The following is a 17,757-nucleotide window of genomic DNA, read 5'->3' as shown; positions in this document are numbered from 1 at the left end:
CTGAACAAAATTCATACATTTTGAAATTTTATTTTCCAGATGAGCTATTTTCAGTCCCTGTTTTTGCAAGCTGAGTTTGGGCTGAAGGCTCAGATTTGTTTATAGTTGTTGAGCTGTGTTCTTTACGGATTTAGGACTTATATAGCCAGAGTTCCATGTGTGTCTCTTAACTTTTGGTTGATATTGACAGTTGCACTGAGAAACAGGGTCTTCTCTGACGGTACCTGGCTGTTCTACTTAAGTAGGTTAGGATGAAATTCTGGTTTTACATTTATTTTGCTCTTAGGCTGGAGATTATCACACTTTATCCACAGAGCATGTAGTATATGTAGATTCTTCTAGCATTAGCAGGAGCCAAGTGCATGTCCTTGGGGTTGTGCTGCAGGGAGCTTTCCCTAGGGATTCTCAGGTGGTGAGGTGCACTGGGGCTGTGGTTGGGGCAGAACAGAGAGAGCACAAGCCTGCGGGGCAAACCATGTTTGGGAGTGGGAAAAATAGGACTGCTTTTGGTCTGCATTGTGGGATTTTGTTCTGGAACAGGAGACTTTTTCCATTCTCCAGCCAGAGAAGGGCAATAGAGCTGGTAAAGACTCTGGAGCACAAGTCCTGTGAGGAGCACCTGAGGGAGATGGGGTTGTTTAGCCTGGAGAAGAGGAGGCTCAGGAGTGACCTTATCACTCTCTACAACCCCCTGAAAGGAAGGTGTAACCAGGTGGGGGTCGGCTTCTCCCAGGTAACAAGTGACAGGATGAGAGGAAATGGCCTCAAGCTGCACCAGGGGAGGTTTAGGCTGGACATAAGGGAATTTCTTCACAGAAAGGGTGATCAGATATTGGAAGGGACTGCCCAGGGAGCTGGTGTAGTTAATGTTCCTGGGTGTTTAGACTGGACGTGGCACTTGGATCACGGTCCAGTTGACACAGAGACTTTCGGTCACAGGTTGGACTCGATGATCTCGGAGCTCTTCTCCCACATCACTCACTCTGTTACTCTCTGCTGTTAGGTACTAGGCTCTGCTCCATGCAGCCGAGAGCCCACCGGCCGCAGGAGCCGCAGCTGGCGGTAGGAGCGGCCCGTCCCGGTGTGCAGGGCGGGGTGTGGGCGGCGCTCCCGGGCCGGGCCTGCGCCGGCCCCGCCCCGCGCACGGCGACTCCCGGCGGCCCCGGGGCTGCGCGGGCGGGGCCTGTGCTCCGTGCGCGACGGGGACCGGGGCCTGCGTCCCGTCCGCGGCCCTGCGCCGGGATCCGCTCCCCGCCGCAGGTCAGGGATCGCCACCCCCGCCTGTCCCTGCTCCTGTCCCTGCCCGTGTCCCTGGCTATCCCGGCCCGAGCGCCTGCCTCGTTATTTCCGTTTGAATTGATAACGCAGTCGCGGGCCGCATAATCTTAGGATCATTCCTTCCTTTGTGCCTCATAGATTTTGTCTCAAAGTAGCTAAGGAAGAACAATGGGAGTTCAAGGACTTTGGAAGCTGCTTGAATCCACCGGGAGACCCATAAACCCAGAAACGCTTGAAGGGAAAATTCTTGCTGTTGGTATCCTTTAAAAGTAAAGCTGGGGAACCTAAGTTGCTGTTGGTATCCTTTAAAAGTAAAGCTGGGGAACCTAAGTTGCAAGGGAGATTGTTTTAATTATTTCCCTTATTTATAAGAGATGTTATTATTGTTATTACATTTAAATTGCCCACGTTTTGGTAAGTGGAAGTTTTGCTTTACAATATGTGAAATACTAAGCTCTTTTATTTTCATCTTTTAAAAAATAGACTTTTTTTAATAGGTTCCTTATGCAAGTGTTGGACTATAGAATTTTGCACTTTATAAGTAAATGTGCTGCTCTCAGTAGGACTACAAAATAAAGTCTTATACTTATGCATCAGCTTTCCCATCCTGTATACTTGGTTAAATGCCGGAAAGATGTGGAAGGAAGTTACCCATCATTTACCTGTAAAAATAACTGGGGAGGTATTTGCTGTGCTTTTGCTTTCACTCTGCTTTTTGTGCAGGGCAATATGGGCAATGATTTTTTTTTTTGTCCAAGTTCATAGCTATTTGGATATTCTTGGTTTTGATAAGACATGCTTGGAGCCATGGGCAAAAGCCACTCAGTCAAGTCTGTGGACTTTATAGGAGCTCCCAATGTGGTATCTGTGTAAAAGAGCACATTTGTTTCCTCTCAACGGTTCTTTAAGATATCAGTATTTGGTTGAACCAAGCAATAAAGGGAGCCAGAGATCGTGGTGGCATTTCTGTACGGAATGCTCACCTGCTCACTCTGTTTCATCGGCTCTGCAAGTTACTGTTTTTCCGGATTCGACCCGTCTTTGTTTTTGATGGAGAGGCACCTCTTCTGAAGCGACAAACCTTGGTAAGTACCTTTGTGAGTTACTGCAATGTAACTCACTCTATGTCTGCTGATGATAAGCAGCTATTTTCAATTTCCTTCCTGTTTTTCTGCTTGTGTTTCTGAGCTGTGGGGATGGAGGATTGAAGTCCACTGATCTGCGGGCGTCCTTTGCAGTCCCAGCCTGGGTTAGCTCTTGGAGTATGCAGCAGCTCTTTAATCTAGGCAGGTTTGATTTGCATGGGAGCCAGGTTGCAGAGAAGTGGATGATGGCAGAAGCCTGGCTTGTGCTCCAGAGTGGACCTGAATGCAGCTCTGCAGACCTTTGTACCCAGAAGATAAAAGCTGCTTTTGAGTCCCACAGGGGAAATGAATATAGATTTAGAGGCTCTGAAGTCTCTGTTCCCCTTGGTGTAGAATGAGTTAGGAGTAGCTCATAGGCTCAGCACACAGAATTTTAACAGGGATTCACTGGATGTGCATCTTCAGCCTCCAGCAAAATCTTGTTGGTGTTAATCTTATTTTCATAGGCTAAGCGGAGACAAAGAAAGGAAATTGCCATCAATGATTCCAGGAAAACTACGGAGAAACTCTTGAAAACACTTTTAAAGAGACATGTTATCAAAACTGCTATTACAGGCAAAAGGCAAGAAAAAAAATTATTTTTCCCTTGTTTATAAGTGACAGTAACTCTTTCTGAAGCTGTTAATTACTGTTTTATTTTTTTCTTTTTTGTTTCCCTAAGCAATGAAGCTTTGCCCAGTATTACACAAGTTCACAGACAAGGAATTGATGATATGTATGTATTACCTGCTTTAGAGGATGAAGAGAAGAATAGGTAGGTAGAATTAAGAAAAATAGCTTAAATGGTTTTTAATAAACTTGGGTAAAAGTATAAACCCCATTTTTTGATGCTGATGAAAGACCTTAACCTATGAGACACTGTAATATATATATATATATATAAAGTATGTTTCTTTAATTTATATTTTATTTCAGTTTCTTTTTGGATATAGAAGCCTCCTACTTCTTTATGGGAAAGTAAAAGAAGAAGCTTTCAGCCCACAGATTAAATTTCTACCCTGGATTCATATATGAGGATCAAAGTTCTACCTCAGTCTCTATGATCATGTCTATACAGCTAAATGGGACTGATTGTTCAAGCTTGAGTGTGGCAGCTTGATTCTGTTTTGTGTTGACATGTTCAGCAGAGCCAGGCTTTGTCTGTACTTGTCACACCTGGCTTTGTCTGTACTTGTCACACCTGTGGCATCTTCTTAAATAACACTGAGAATGTGAAGCTGCCCTATAGGTTATTCTCTGCACATCTGTACTTTTATATACTTCAAATGCTGACCAAGTGTCATGATCTGAACAGCAGCAGTTGTCTCCATCTAGTTTTAACTGACATAAGTTGACCTTCTTACTTTCTGCTCAGATCTTTATGTTCTTATATGTGTGTATATATATATTATATATATATATATATACACAGATATAAATATGTATGTAAATATATATATATGTCTGTGTGTCTGTGTTTAATGCTGCAAATTTTTGTGCTTGACCAGCAAAGGCATGACTAATGTCTTTTTGCTTAAAATAGAAACTCTGTTTTCCTGGGTAAATGTCTACACATTTGTTTTCTCTTTGTGATTTTTAGCTCAGAGGAGGAGGAAGAAAAAGAATGGCAAATGAGAATGAGCCAAAAACAGATGTTGCAAGTAAGTGCAACATAGTTGCTTTGTTGCTGTGAGCAATCCTCTCATTCATCCGCTGTGCTTAAAAGACAAGCAAAAAACTTATAAAATCCATCTATTTGGAGATATAGGTCTTATTATAGCATTACTTATAAGAAAACAAGCTAATTTTCAGTGCTCTAAGAATTCCTACTAATGAGGAAATATAAATGTGATTTCTCCACTAAAATGCAGCAGAACAGAAAATTCTTGTGATAGCCTTTCTTTTTCTTTTTACTACTTCCTTTGAACATATGGAGAAGACATTGGTTTTGTAACAATGCAGGAGAAATGTATGCATTTGTGCACGTGTACATACATAAATAACAGCATATTTAACAAAATTCCTGTGCTTCTCCAAATCTAAACTGAAATTGAAGCACTTAAGTCCTTGTGTTTTCACGGATAAATTCTGTATTTGCTTCTGATGTGCTGATTTGAAGAAGAGAAGAGAAATATATAACCTAAGAAGAAGAAGACATAATAAATAATAAAATTATCTCTGCTTTCACCAATAGGAAAAAAAAAAAAAGAAACATACTTGGAAAGATTGTTTATCTTTGAAGCAGTTCTCCTTCAGAAGGAGAACTTCTTTAGAAGGACAAAATCTGACTGGTTCTGTGTTTTATACTAAGTTTCTTTTTGTAAAAAGAATAAAACCAAGTTTCTCTGTATAGTGTACATCAATAATGAGGTACTTAGTGCTATTTTATTGCATAGTAGTTACTTTTTTTTCATGTTTTCTTCACTGTGTGGGGAAGTAGCAACAAAGTTCTTGAGGGCTTGGGGTTTTTTTGTCTTGCTTGGAATGAGGCTCTAAATATTTAATTATTTTTATTGTGCTGTAATATAAAATATGTATTCTTGTTTTCCATTTTTATAGGAACAGTTATGTGAAAATCCTTATTCTATAGATATTGAATCAGAAGATTTCCACAAGCTGCCTCCAGAAATAAAACATGAGATCTTGACTGATCTTAAAGAACTTACAAAGCGAAGAAGAACGTTATTTGAAGCAATGCCAGAGGTAATATTTAAAATAGCTTTCAAGGCATTGGAATGAAGCTGTTGTCATTAATGCAAATGAAGAAAGAGTACTCCATCTGGAAAGCTTTACACCCTGGACTGTTTAATAAGACATGTTAATGTGAGGAGAAAAAAAATTCAATGAGATAATGACTCTTAACAGCCTTATCTCTTGATTTCTACTAAAATTAGCAGAGCTAATTCAGTTTGGCAAAAATGTTAAAAATTGTGCTGTGTTTTGTGCCTCATCAGCATTATGCCAAAGATTGCATAACATGCTACTGGTGTGGATGAGCCAGGCAGGATGAACACAGCTTGAATTCCATACCCTGAGGTTGTTAGAGGAGCTGGCAGCTGGGAAAAGGCTTTTGTAACTTAGGCAGATGTGTTGATGCTGTTCAGACACGACTGGGGAATCCTATAGTGCCACTTCTACAGTGAGGTTTTGAAAGCGCAATATACATCAGAATGATGGCTTGTGTCCAAGCTTGTGTCTTGTAAGCTAAGAACCATCATTTTAAAATCATCCACATGTGGATTCTCTTTTAATTGCTTTCCTTTTAAGATGGGGATGAGCTCTGATAGCCAAAATTGAGATGTCATGTTCTCCAGCACTCAGAACTACTGGTACCTTTCAGAGTTGTTGTATGTTGCCAGGACAGTATTGCTGTTGCTTGTGAGTGCAGCAGCCAGTGAAAGACAAATGTTAGCTGCTTAAAGGAACTCTTGAAAGAATTCCCACACTTCCAGAATGTGGGAAATGAATTTGCTTTAAAGGGGGTGTTTTATTTCAATTGATTTGTTTTGTTTTGTTTTATTTTGTTTTGTTTTTTTGAGGACTCCAATGACTTTTCCCAGTACCAGCTTAGGGGTTTGCTTAAAAAAAGCAACCTCAATCGGTGCATAGAAAATGTACAAAAAGAAATGAATCAACAGCACTCGGGTGAAATCCAAACACAATATGAAAATGAAGGTGGTTTTGTGAAAGAAGTGGAATCAAGGAGGGTGGTCTCTGAAGAGACTTCTCACTATATTCTCATAAAGGGTATGTCGGGTCTTAATGATGTAAAACCTGTTGTTTGGAGTGTGCACACTTAAAACTGGCAGGTTTAAGACAAACCTGAATATTGTTTATTGGTGCACCTAACCAGTACTTTGTATGAAATGTGCATTACTGTTATACAGTAATTAACTTTGATCTGTAAATCTGTAGAAAAGTGGTTTAATAATGATGTTCATTATGTAAAATGGAATGCTTTTTATAAAGCAGTATTTTTCCACACAAAACTTTCTTTCAGGTATTCAAACAAAAGAGGCTATGAATAGAGACTTGGAAACTACTGCAGGACCCTCATCAAAAATGCATGAATTGACTAAATTAAATAAAATCAATGAATCACCTGCTAATGCAAAGCCGTCTGCATCTGACAAGAAGCAGACAGAGGAAGATGACAGTGTGGTGGCAGCACCCCCCTCTCCTCGGACTTTGCTTGCTATCCAGGCAGCCATGGTGGAGAGCAGCTCAGAAGAAGAGCTGGACACAGGACAATTGAACACGGGCCAATTTGTGTCAGAGGAAGGCAGTGTGTCTCCAAGAACACTACGGGCAATTCAGCAAGCTCTGAGTGAAGATGATAAAGGGGAGGAAGTTGTTACTGGTACAACTGGTGGAGTGCTATCAGAAAAACCAGAAGGCAAGGATTTTCTGCTCTGTAGCTCAGATGAGGAAGAGCAGATTCCTGAAGTTAAGGAGGGCAAAAACATTCCTACAGCTACAATTCATTCCTCAATCCAAGTGACTATGCAAGATGCTAAATTTAAACAGAAGAGTCAGGAGTTGGAAAAAAGTGATATTACACCCAAAGACACTGGTATATTCAGAGATGAAAATTATTCTGCTATTGAAAATACTAGAACAGGCAAAGAAGATATAGACAAAGAAGAAAATTATTTGGAGAAGCATATTGCACCCATGCACACCAGTATATCCATAGCTCAAACTTATATTGACAATACTATAAAAGACACAGAAGATGTAGACAAGGAAGAAAATGGTTCCAAAAATCATGTTTCACCAAATGATACCAGTATATCCAGAGCTGAAAATTATTCTTATATTAACAATACTAAAAAAGATAAAGAAGACTTGGACAAAGAAAAAAATGGTTCCAAAATGGACTTAAAGTCTCTGGGAGAGAAAGATATGAATTTGTGTTTGCAGAAGCCAAGCTGTTCCCCTGAGCAAACCGATAGAGATGCTTTGATTCACACGGAAACAAAATACCTTTTTAAAAATGAGGAAAACTTGAAAATTTCTGAAAATACACAGGCAGTAATTTCACAAACAGAGGAGAATGTATCTGAGGATATTAGACTTTTTCCAGAAGCAAGAGATCCTGAGGTGGAAAGAGAAGTGATATCACAGTCTGAAGACAGCGATTCGGATGGTATGTGCTTTTTGATTGTGTAAAAGGATAAGAAAATAGGACAGTATTGTATCTGTAGTCAGTTGAAGGTAACCTTTTCTTTTTGTAAGAAATGCTTAAAAATGCATCCACTCCCACATATATAGGAGGCAGGAAGAAAATCTGAGCTATGTTTTTTTCCACCTGGTGTCACATTTTATCATTGAAACCTGAGTATAAAATATGGAGAGTCAGGAAAGCATGTTGTATACATTGAATTTAATTGATGTGTTAACCAGTCAGCCACTTGGTTTATGTAATTTCACAATCCTTATATTTTTTTGCTGCATATAGAAAAAAAAAAGTCACTGCCCAAGTTAAAAACGTGTACAAGGCTCTGTTTTCCTTTGATAGGAAGCTTTATTGAAGTGGATGCTGAGGTCAGTAATGAGGCTGAGTCTCCTACTAAATATGATGAAAAAGTGGGTGATGAGCCGACACTTGCAGAAGTGGAGACAGACGGATCTGATGCTTTCACAGTGGACTTGCTGAAGGAGTCTGATGAGGTGCAGTTGGGAAACACTCAGAATGTTGAAGGAGAAGCTGATGGTAAAGGTGCAGTGGATGAGTGGCAAGACATCAGTTTGGTAACTCATTGTTTCTTGTTTTGAACTTGTAATGGAGTGCTTTGTCTCCAAATAGTTGTTAAGGAAAACTGTTGAACAGCTTCTTATTGTTTCATTGCTTTCTCACATAGCTATCCAATTGTATTGGAACTGATGTTTCTTTAAAGGTGGTTAATTACAATCTCCCTAAAATCAAAGGAAGACTTCAAGGTAAATTGATGACTAGGCCATCTCTGGTCTTACAATTTGCTGCATTAAAGAAGCTGCAACAACTTCCTAGAGGGAATTAATGGAACATATACTACTAGAATAATTGTAGTGGGAGACTTTGTGCTTTACTTTCCTAAGTATACCTGAATTGTTGAAATAATAAAAATCTTGGTTTATATTTTCAGGAAGAACTAGAAGAATTAGAAAAGAACCTTTCTGCTGAGCAGAATACACTTCAGTCTCAAAAACAGCAGCAGGAACGTGTTGCTGCTTCTGTAACAGGACAGATGTTCTTGGAAAGCCAGGTAGTATTTGTTGAGTCACTTTGATATGTTTCCTTCCTCCATCCCAGTCATTTACTCAAAAGCTATTAGTAATTTTGCTTAGTTATAGGTCACCTTTTTTCCCTCTTTGGAGCTTGTTTTCTTCAGTTTGCTTGTTTTAAAATATTGAAAGTTTTGAGGTAGTCTTGAATTCCTACTATTTTAATTGTAATAACATTATAAAATAATAGTGTAGTTACAGATAAATGAGTATATCTTTTAAGCACTAACTTTTAAAGGTTGACCCAGTTTGATCTTGGCCTCTTTTTGTGAAAGGTGCAAAATGAACAAAAAATATTAGGAAGCTATGTTCGTTCAGCAGCGAGGAATTGGTGCAGTCTGTGTGTTAGGTAAACTGTGATTACCCCAAGGGATTAAAAGGTTAAAAAATTACAAGAATTCTGTTTAGTTTATGCCCTGAGTAAGCAATTTGAAGGAATCTCACCAGTAACACCTGAATAAGCCTGATATTTCTGTGTCAGTGTTTCAAGGTTTGGGTTAGCAAACCCATAATATAGTACACTAGTGATAGTGTCCCCAATAACCTTATGCTAAAAAATTAAATCTGAGAAATATGTAAATGCTTGTGTTTTTTTTTCCTAATGGAACAGTTTAAGTAGTTTTAAAATGGTATTTCATCTGGGTAAAATATTTGCACGTGTTTGTTCTGGTGATTTTTTTAAGGCCAGTAGATTGCTTTTGTAGTATTATGTGCCATATAGTCATAGGCACACTTTTATAGTTGAAAGTCTTTTGATCTTGTGCTTTTATTCTTCATTATAGTAAAAATTTAAAGTCTTGAGAATGATTGTGTCAAGCCTCAAAAGCAATCTGAGTGAAGAACATCATCCAGACCTGTGTACCTAGCACAAGCCTGTAAACCTAGTGCATGTGGGATATTTAACTGAGGCTGTGTGATGTATCCCAAAAAAGCAAAAATGCATCAAAATAGAGGCATATCAAAATACTATCCAAGGAATGATTAGTTTTCCCACTGTTTCTTGCTTGATATGAATGTTTCTCATATGCTTTCATGCTACTTTCTTAGATAAGGTGATGACCAAATATTTTTAAAATTTTTTTTTTTTTTTTACTTTTTATATTTAACCTGCATCTTTCTTTCATGAGACCCACATAATTGTAATGCATGGAGTTTTCTCCTTGCTTTCCAAAAGAATACTTAAGTATGCTTGTGTAATTAAGATGGCAGGTTCTCAAACTGTGTGGTAAAAGAGTGCTCAGGTAGTGCTTGACTTACATGGTACTGTATGCCTGAGAGGAGTTGAGTGGGGATTCCCCCTTGACTTAACTGAGCTTGGCACTTTTTAACAGAAGTTTAAGGTTTGTTATCAAATATTAAATAACTCCCAAGTGTGAATCTAGCAGTTCTGAGTCAAGCCAAAGTGTATTAGAGCTTAACTCTTTAGATGAATGTATATCTGTTTTCCTTCCATCCTCCAGGAGCTCCTCCGTCTGTTTGGCATTCCATATATCGAAGCTCCGACAGAGGCCGAGGCACAGTGTGCCATTTTGGACCTTACTGATCAGACCTCTGGGACAATCACTGATGACAGTGATGTTTGGTTGTTTGGTGGACGACATGTTTATAAAAATTTCTTCAGTCAGAACAAATACGTAGAATATTATCAGTATGTTGACTTTCAGAATGAGCTAGGTAAGCCTCAGGTATTGATTTGTTAAACACAGTCTTTAATAAGACAGCTCTGTCATCTGTCTCTTTGTATTTTCTACAGAATTTTGTGTCTCTTATTCAGTGTCTGTTCTTTGGAGAGTCTTTAAAGCCATTCATTTAGGTTGCTGTTTTACTGCCAGATGACCCACCTGAATTTGCATTTGATGTACTGAGTTAGTGTAATGATCACCAAGACTGGAGATATGAACTATTATACCAGTTCCTGGATAAATTTTAGCATGACTTTTCTGATGAGGTAGGCAAAGTATGTTCTCATGTCATCAGATTTTTAGTCTTCTGGAAATAGAAGTTAGTTTTGGACATACTGAGATGTAATATATTAAAAGTGGATCTGGAATATGCGTAAAACATTTAACATATAGTTGACACTGAAAGATTTTTTTTATTCTATCTGATTGCTCTTGAGCTAGTCTAACCACATAGTTGCCAGTTTTGTTTAACTAGTAAACTTCAGTGTCACATAAAGTATTCGGCAAAATACGAGCCACTTTAAGCTTGTTATTATGTCTTGAGCAGAACTCTTTTAAAATCAGTTTTGACATTTTCAATTTGAGAGGCTACAGACTTTGAAATAGTAGCATGTAAAATTTCATAATATTTTTATGTGGTGAAAAATGTAGCTTTGGTTTCTTCCAGCAAATTGAATGAAATAATTTTGCCCTACTTAAGTATGCTACTGTAGGTTAATTGGAAAGGATTGCTGTAAAAACATGTCTGCGATTTTTACATGGTTTTAATGAGATAAGCCAAATATTTATTTATTTATTGGGAAAAAATAGTTGTCATCAGTCTTTATTCCTCTGCAGTCTTGTGCTTCTTGTTTCCCATGCATTGCAGAAATTCCTCTGTCTGGACAGCTGATGGATATTGTGACTAGCATGATGGTGGTCTTGCTTTGTGTGTTTCAACTCACATCCCTTCTCTTCTGCATGGAATTTTAAAAAATTTTTTTTCAAATCCAAATTCTTGGAGGTGGTCAGTGAAAATCAGTCTGGTTGCCTCAGACCTTATAGCCTATCGAATAGAAGTGTTCCGCTGAGTTCTTCTTTCTGGCTGTTTCATGTCCTCTTTTGATCTACTTATTAACTGTACCAGCACAGAGCAAAAGACTCACAGTTGAGGAATGCTTCTAGGAAGCAGAGGCATTGGTATTATGGACTAGAATTCAAACAGAATGTTTTTATTTGATTCTGGCATTTCTTAATTCAGGTCAGCATTGGATGAGAACAAAAGAGTAACTGGATGTAATAAATGTAAAAAAACCCATCTTGTAACAACCCCGAATTTTGAAATTACAGAATCACAGAATTATTTAGGTTGGAAAAGACCTCTGAGATCATCAAGCCAAACGTTTGTCTGATCACCACCTTGTCAATTAGACCATGGCATTGAGTAACACATCCAGTTGTTTCTTGAACACTTCCAGGGATGGTGACTCCACCACCTCACTGCACAGTCCAATGTTTAACAATAATTTCCATGAAAAAAATTCCTTCTGATGTACATTGTAACATTTTCATTTTGGCAAGATACATTTGCCAAGTTAGCACAATTATTAGTGCTTAAGCTAGCACAGGAGTATGTTGATACTGCTTAGCAGATAACTTTGCAAATTCTGCTGTTGAATGAAATATAATTTTATGGAGTTAATGCCTTTGTGTTCCTTTCAGTTTTTGCCTTTCTGATAATATTTTTTATTTTGTAAGATAATAGATACTGAATCTATATACTTTCTTTTTCAGGGCTGGATAGAAGTAAGCTAATTAATTTGGCATACTTGCTTGGAAGTGACTACACTGAGGGCATCCCAAATGTTGGCTTTGTAACAGCGATGGAGATTTTAAATGAATTTCCTGGGCATGGCTTGGAACCTCTCTTAAAATTCGCGTATGCTTTGTTATGATTTGCTTTTTTGGATCTCCATATTGTGATTATTAATAAATAATATGTTTTGCTGATGCTTAAGCATGCAGCAAAACATATGACCATCATTGATTAATGGGACCATCATTACTGGGACTAAGTAGGCTGTAAAACATGACTCCATTATATTACTATTTGGAATCACAGGTAGATAAGGTGACAAGTTGATATAGCAATCACAGTGAGACACAGCAGAACAAAAGACAGCTGTAGAATTGTGCATCTGCCTCAGAGTTTATTGGAGAGCTGGATCCATAGTGGAGCAGAGGTTCATTGTCCCTGGCTTGGTGGGAGGTTACTGTATATTACTCATAGAGGAAGGGGACTGGCTGAGGAATGAGTGATCTGGAAGTAGAGAGGCTGGTAGGGTGTGGGCAGGAACAAGATTTGAAGAGGGCTAAGGCAGCTGTATTGGCAATAGCAAGGATGGTTAGGGGTCTTTTTTTTCCCTTTCTTTTCCTTGCATACCAAAAAATCTCTATAAATGATCATTGTGTGTGGAACATCCTCTGCAAGTGAGGCTAAAGTTGGAGCCTCCTGGTTAGCAGCTTATGGGGAACGCAGGTGATATTTGCTACTTTGGCTTACAATAGCTGCATTTAACGTGTATGTTTTGTCTTTTCTGTATTTAGGATTTTTTGTCCCTTTGGCCATCTTTCATTTGGACATTTTCTACATCATCTCTTGTAGTAATTGAAGTAGGGAGACTAAGGCTATTGAAATTAGCATGGTGGCTCTTGATATTTCAAATTTTATTTTATGAGGCAGATTAATAATTTTCTCTGTTTTTCAGTGAGTGGTGGAATGAGGCTCAGAAGAATAAGAAAGTGATGCCTAATCCACATGACACCAAAGTCAAGAAGAAACTGCGGGACTTACAGCTTTATTCAGGTTTCCCAAATCCAGCAGTGGCAGAAGCATACCTGAAGCCTGTGGTGGATGAGTCAAGGGGTTCATTCACCTGGGGAAAGCCTGATGTAGAGCAGATCAGAGAATATCCTTTTGCTTGTTGGGTAAAAGTACTCAAAGTTTGTAAGGAGTCAGTAATGGAGTTTTTAACATCTCTTTGTTGTGAGGGGCCCCAAGCCCTATCTGCATGTACTCCCCTAAAATGATAGCAGCTCTGGAATAGAAGGGAATGCAGCCATGCACATGTGGCAGTCAGGGCTGCTTGCCCTCCTGAGAGAGTGGGCTGCCTCACTTAGCATGCAAAGAGAATCTTGTAGCTGAGCTGACCAGTTTGTTGTGATATTATATTTCTGTAACTGTTATATTTCTGAAACTGTCCTGTGCCTGTTTCTCCTCTTTAAGTGGGATTGTTTGCACACTCCCTCTGTATGTTTGCCTTTTTTCACAAATAGGTATTGAAGTCTAGACAGAAAGGGTGTTTCAGTCTGCACTTTATCCCTTATTATTCCCTGCATTTCTTCCAATAATGTCTACTTTTTGCTTCAGTTGCAGTCTGAGCTGCAGCAAACTATTGAAAAGTAGATGGCAATAAATGCAGAGCTAATAGTGTTGTAAACAATAAATGAAACTTTCAGTAGGTACAAGTGTAAAAATAAGGTTTATTTATAGGCATTTTGTGTTATGGCAATACCATTTAGTCAAAATGAGTTCTGTCTTCACTGAGACATGCTTTTGAAAATGTTGATATTAGAGAAAAAGTTCTGCAAGTAATGGAGGTACAGCAGCATGACTGTGATATATTGTTTTAACCAAGAGTCTTTTGGCTGATTTTTGTAGTAGAAAAAGCTTTGAAGTAGAAGAAAAAGCTTTGAACTTTCCTCCAGACATTGTTTACTTCAGGAATTTTCATTTTATGTTTACAGAATACCAGTAGTAGCCATTTTGTAAAGTTCCTTAACTTTCTGCACATTCTGCAAGGATCACTTTGGCTGGACTAGGACAAAGATAGATGGAATCCTTTTGCCTGTGATGAAACAGCTGAACTTGCAGCAGGTGAAAATCTACCTATAGTTTAAGGGTAACTGGAAAATTGTGAGAGAAGCATTTTAAAAAGAACAGCAAGACTTTAAAGTAAAATATCTTTCTTAGAAGCTGGGCTTTGGTTTTTAATCTTTTTATGCATTTATTTTTTTTTTTAAAGTCACTAAGCTTGCTTCTGTAGACTTCGTTTCTGTATGATTTAAGTGTGTAGTGAGGGACTTTGCATAATTTCAGACATTGGTTTCAAGTTTTGTTACCTGTCAAGCACCTATCTCAAGTCATTGAGGCTGCTGTCAAGTCGCTGAGCAACAAGGCTGCTGTTTTTTCTGGACACAGTCAAGCTACAAGTACCTCAAGCAACTTCAGTACTTCTAGAAGACAGTGTTCCATAAACACTTTGTATATATAAAAGTGCCCCTGAGATTTTGGTGGAGTGATACTGCCCATTTGATGCTGTACACATCTTTTGAGGAAGAGTGCAGACTGAACTGTTGAGCAAGTGCCCATTAGTAATAGTACTCTAATTTCCAAGGAAATGTTCTGTCAACTTTGTTAACACTTGAAAGTCAACGATGATGTCCTCTGGGGTAGCTGTCAAATTAGGTTGTAAAACTGATCCCCAGTGTTAGATTCTTTTTTCCTTTTGCCGTACAAAAGATAGATCCATTGTCTAAGCCAGTGTTCTCAGTTCTCTGTGTCACTGAGTGGAGTGAAAGCCCCGTAGTTACTTACATATACTTTCAGGTTGACTGGAATATCCTTTGAAAGAGTCTCTCAGGCAATGTTAGGGAAAAAGTAGAGGACTGGCTTGGCCTGTACAAAAAGCCTAGCTGTAGTTGAATAGCACAAATCCACACTGTGTGAGTACTATAAGTTCTGCTCTTCAGTCTTTATACTGTTTCGGCATGTGGTGCAATGAACCTGAGTTGAACGCCTGTGTGTTCTTGCACTTGGAGCAGAAATGCAAAGTGCACTTACAGCATTTCCTCAGTAAACATTCTGCTTTCACAGCTGGAAGCTAAGGGCATGTTTGTAAGGACATACTTAAGAGCACTAAAGAGATTCTCTGTATTAGGGTTGACAATAGCAACATATGTCTAATCACCAGCAGTGCAATATTTATAAAATCTCACTGGAGTTTGCTAATTATTAATTTCTGTAAAGGTTCTTGTTGCCTAATTTATTATAAAGTATGTGTATTACTATAATGATGTGTCTTATTGTTCACATCTGTGTGCATGTGTATTAATTTCATTACTCCTTTGTCCTGCTTTAGTTTCAGATGCTTTATAATATAGCTAACAACTGAATTTCCACAAAAACATTCAACTGTGTTTCTGTTTTATTTTTGATAGACTCAGCTTCGAATCGATTCATTCTTCAGACTAGAACAGCATGAAAAACAAGCTATTAAAAGCCAGAGACTGCGCAGAGCTGTGACTTGTCTGAAGAGAAAGGAAAAGGAAGCAGATGATGAAATCCAGGAGGCCACTGCTGTCATGGAGGTGGAACTTAAACAGCCTGGGAAAAGGAAAGGGGAAGGTACCACAGGTGGTGCAAATCAAGCTGCAGCAACAAAAGTACAGAGTGGAAAGAGAAGAAAACAGTCAGATTCCAGTAAAGAATTTTTATATGGAGGTGGTTTTGTTGGAAATTTGTGTCTTTCAGAAACTTCTAGTGACTCCTCAGTGGAGGAATCCAAAGGCAGAGATTTAGGCAAGAGCAAAAGGAGAAAAAACACATCTGCAACAGAGACAGCAGAACATAAAGGGAAAAAAGGGTGCAGTAGCTCAAGTGGTGAGGATGAAGACCTGGGAAATGTAGTCATGGTGACTGCCAAACCTGTGTTTGAAGGCAGAAAAAAGAAATCACGGAGCAAGAGAGGAATAAGGAAGAAAATGTCTTAAAAGAAGAATGTCTTGCATAAAAGAATTATTGAAAAAGACTGATTTTTCTGATTTGAACTTTGTAAATATTCTAATGGATTCTCTTTAAAATATAATGAATTATCCTTATTTGTACTGTATTTTGTCATTCATTTTCTGTCAAGAATTTAAGTAGACGTGATTCCAAACAAAATGCTAATTTTGGCACACTTACTCAGAAAGACATGGATTTCACTTGATAGAAGTTTCCAGGCTTCAGATTTTAAAATTGAGCCAAAGTATATTGTCCATTTATTTGCATTCTAATTGAGTTGATAGAGCTGTTAAAACCACCTGCAATTAGTTTCTTCCTTAACTTCAAATATAAATGAAATTCTGAAAATTTCTTGAGTTTCTTTCTAGGTTTTGGGAGAAGTAAAATAGGTTGAATTTTTTGCCTTTCTTCTTCCCTAAGCCTGTCTTGAAAATTTTATGCCCCAAGTAATATTTTTACTGAAGAGAGATGATGCAAACCCTCAAAAAATCTCAAGGAAAAACATTCAGTACAGTAAGTCCCTCTGTAATCTGATGTGCAGTGATTGTTCATATTCTGAGCATTAAAGATACGCTTCTAGATTCGGAGTTCCATGTTACAAACTCCATTTGGAGTTTGGCTGTGTCCAAAGACAGTATTTTTTGGCAAAGGTGATGTTCAGAGGTATCTACTGGTTACAGCACTCACATTTGATTTGATTAATTTGTGTGAGGTGATGTGAAGCTCAGACTTCTCACATGCCTCTCTTCTCTGAGTGTAAAATTTATTTCCAGCTCCTGGGTGTTAAGGAGGGAAAGCCCAGAATTCTACCCGTCTTACTTTATAAATCACTCATTGGCATTAGTGAATTTTACTTTAAAAGTGTGTATCAGGTCCTGGTGAGTTTTTTATAAAAGTAGAAGAACTCAGTTTAATTTCTTCTGCTAACTATGGTACAGAGAGTCTCACTTCTCTGTAGGGCTTGTTTAGTGTTTTGCTACAATAATTTATTATTTTTTGGCAACACCTAGAAAACCCAGTTGAGGTTGAAGTCTAATTTTTCTTAAAAATGTGTAAAGTGAGAGATGGCTCCTGTCCTGAACTGATTGCAGTCAAAAAAAGAGAAGTCTTAGATACCTGTATTTGGTCCCACGACACTGTTTGTGCTCTGTTGAGTGAATGAACATCTTGGATATGGAGCAGTGGTATGTTTGTATTTATGCAGGGTGACAGCAGTGTCGTGGGGTTAGGATTTTGGGGGTTGTGTACCTCGTTACAGTTCTGCATTCCAAGGGGAGCATGCATTCCTATACCGCAGCTGCAAAAGCACCCCTTCCCCTTGGTAAATTTTTCTCCTGGAAGACCTTTTGGCTCCGAAGAATGACTTTGTGTTCTTCAGTTACTTTTTAGCAGCAGTTACTTTTTAGCAGCAGTGAGGAGTTGCTAACACCCTGCCACTATTTATTTTGTAAACAGTGCTACCGAGTTGGTTACTTTGTGGTTAGGGCTCCCTTGAGGGCGGGGTGTCTCTTGCTGTTACAAAATTGCTCCCTTACATAAGGGCTGCGTGGTGCCCTCTTTGTGCTCGGGCTGCAGCTGTCGG

At 38.6% G+C, this 17,757-nt stretch overlaps 1 protein-coding gene across 1 annotated transcript; it reads left to right on the top strand.

Annotated features, from left to right (window-relative positions):
* The first annotated feature begins 1,161 nt into the window (after positions 1 to 1,161).
* LOC311166721 (DNA excision repair protein ERCC-5-like) lies at positions 1,162 to 16,270 on the top strand. The gene is made up of 16 exons (XM_084226839.1): positions 1,162 to 1,260; positions 1,417 to 1,534; positions 2,188 to 2,363; positions 2,870 to 2,985; positions 3,085 to 3,177; positions 4,003 to 4,063; positions 4,962 to 5,105; positions 5,942 to 6,149; positions 6,403 to 7,551; positions 7,924 to 8,156; positions 8,531 to 8,650; positions 10,130 to 10,343; positions 12,125 to 12,269; positions 13,099 to 13,301; positions 14,185 to 14,267; positions 15,611 to 16,270. The coding sequence occupies exons 2-16, from the start codon at positions 1,447 to 1,449 to the stop codon at positions 16,160 to 16,162; spliced, it is 3,585 nt and encodes a 1,194-aa protein (XP_084082965.1). The 5' UTR covers positions 1,162 to 1,260; positions 1,417 to 1,446; the 3' UTR covers positions 16,163 to 16,270.
* The last annotated feature ends 1,487 nt before the right edge of the window (positions 16,271 to 17,757 follow it).

Source organism: Fringilla coelebs, assembly GCF_963513975.1.
Source record: "Fringilla coelebs genome assembly, chromosome: 2".
Classification (NCBI taxonomy): domain Eukaryota; kingdom Metazoa; phylum Chordata; class Aves; order Passeriformes; family Fringillidae; genus Fringilla; species Fringilla coelebs.
Note: the sequence above shows the minus strand (reverse complement) of the source record. Positions and strands in the feature narration are given on the sequence as shown.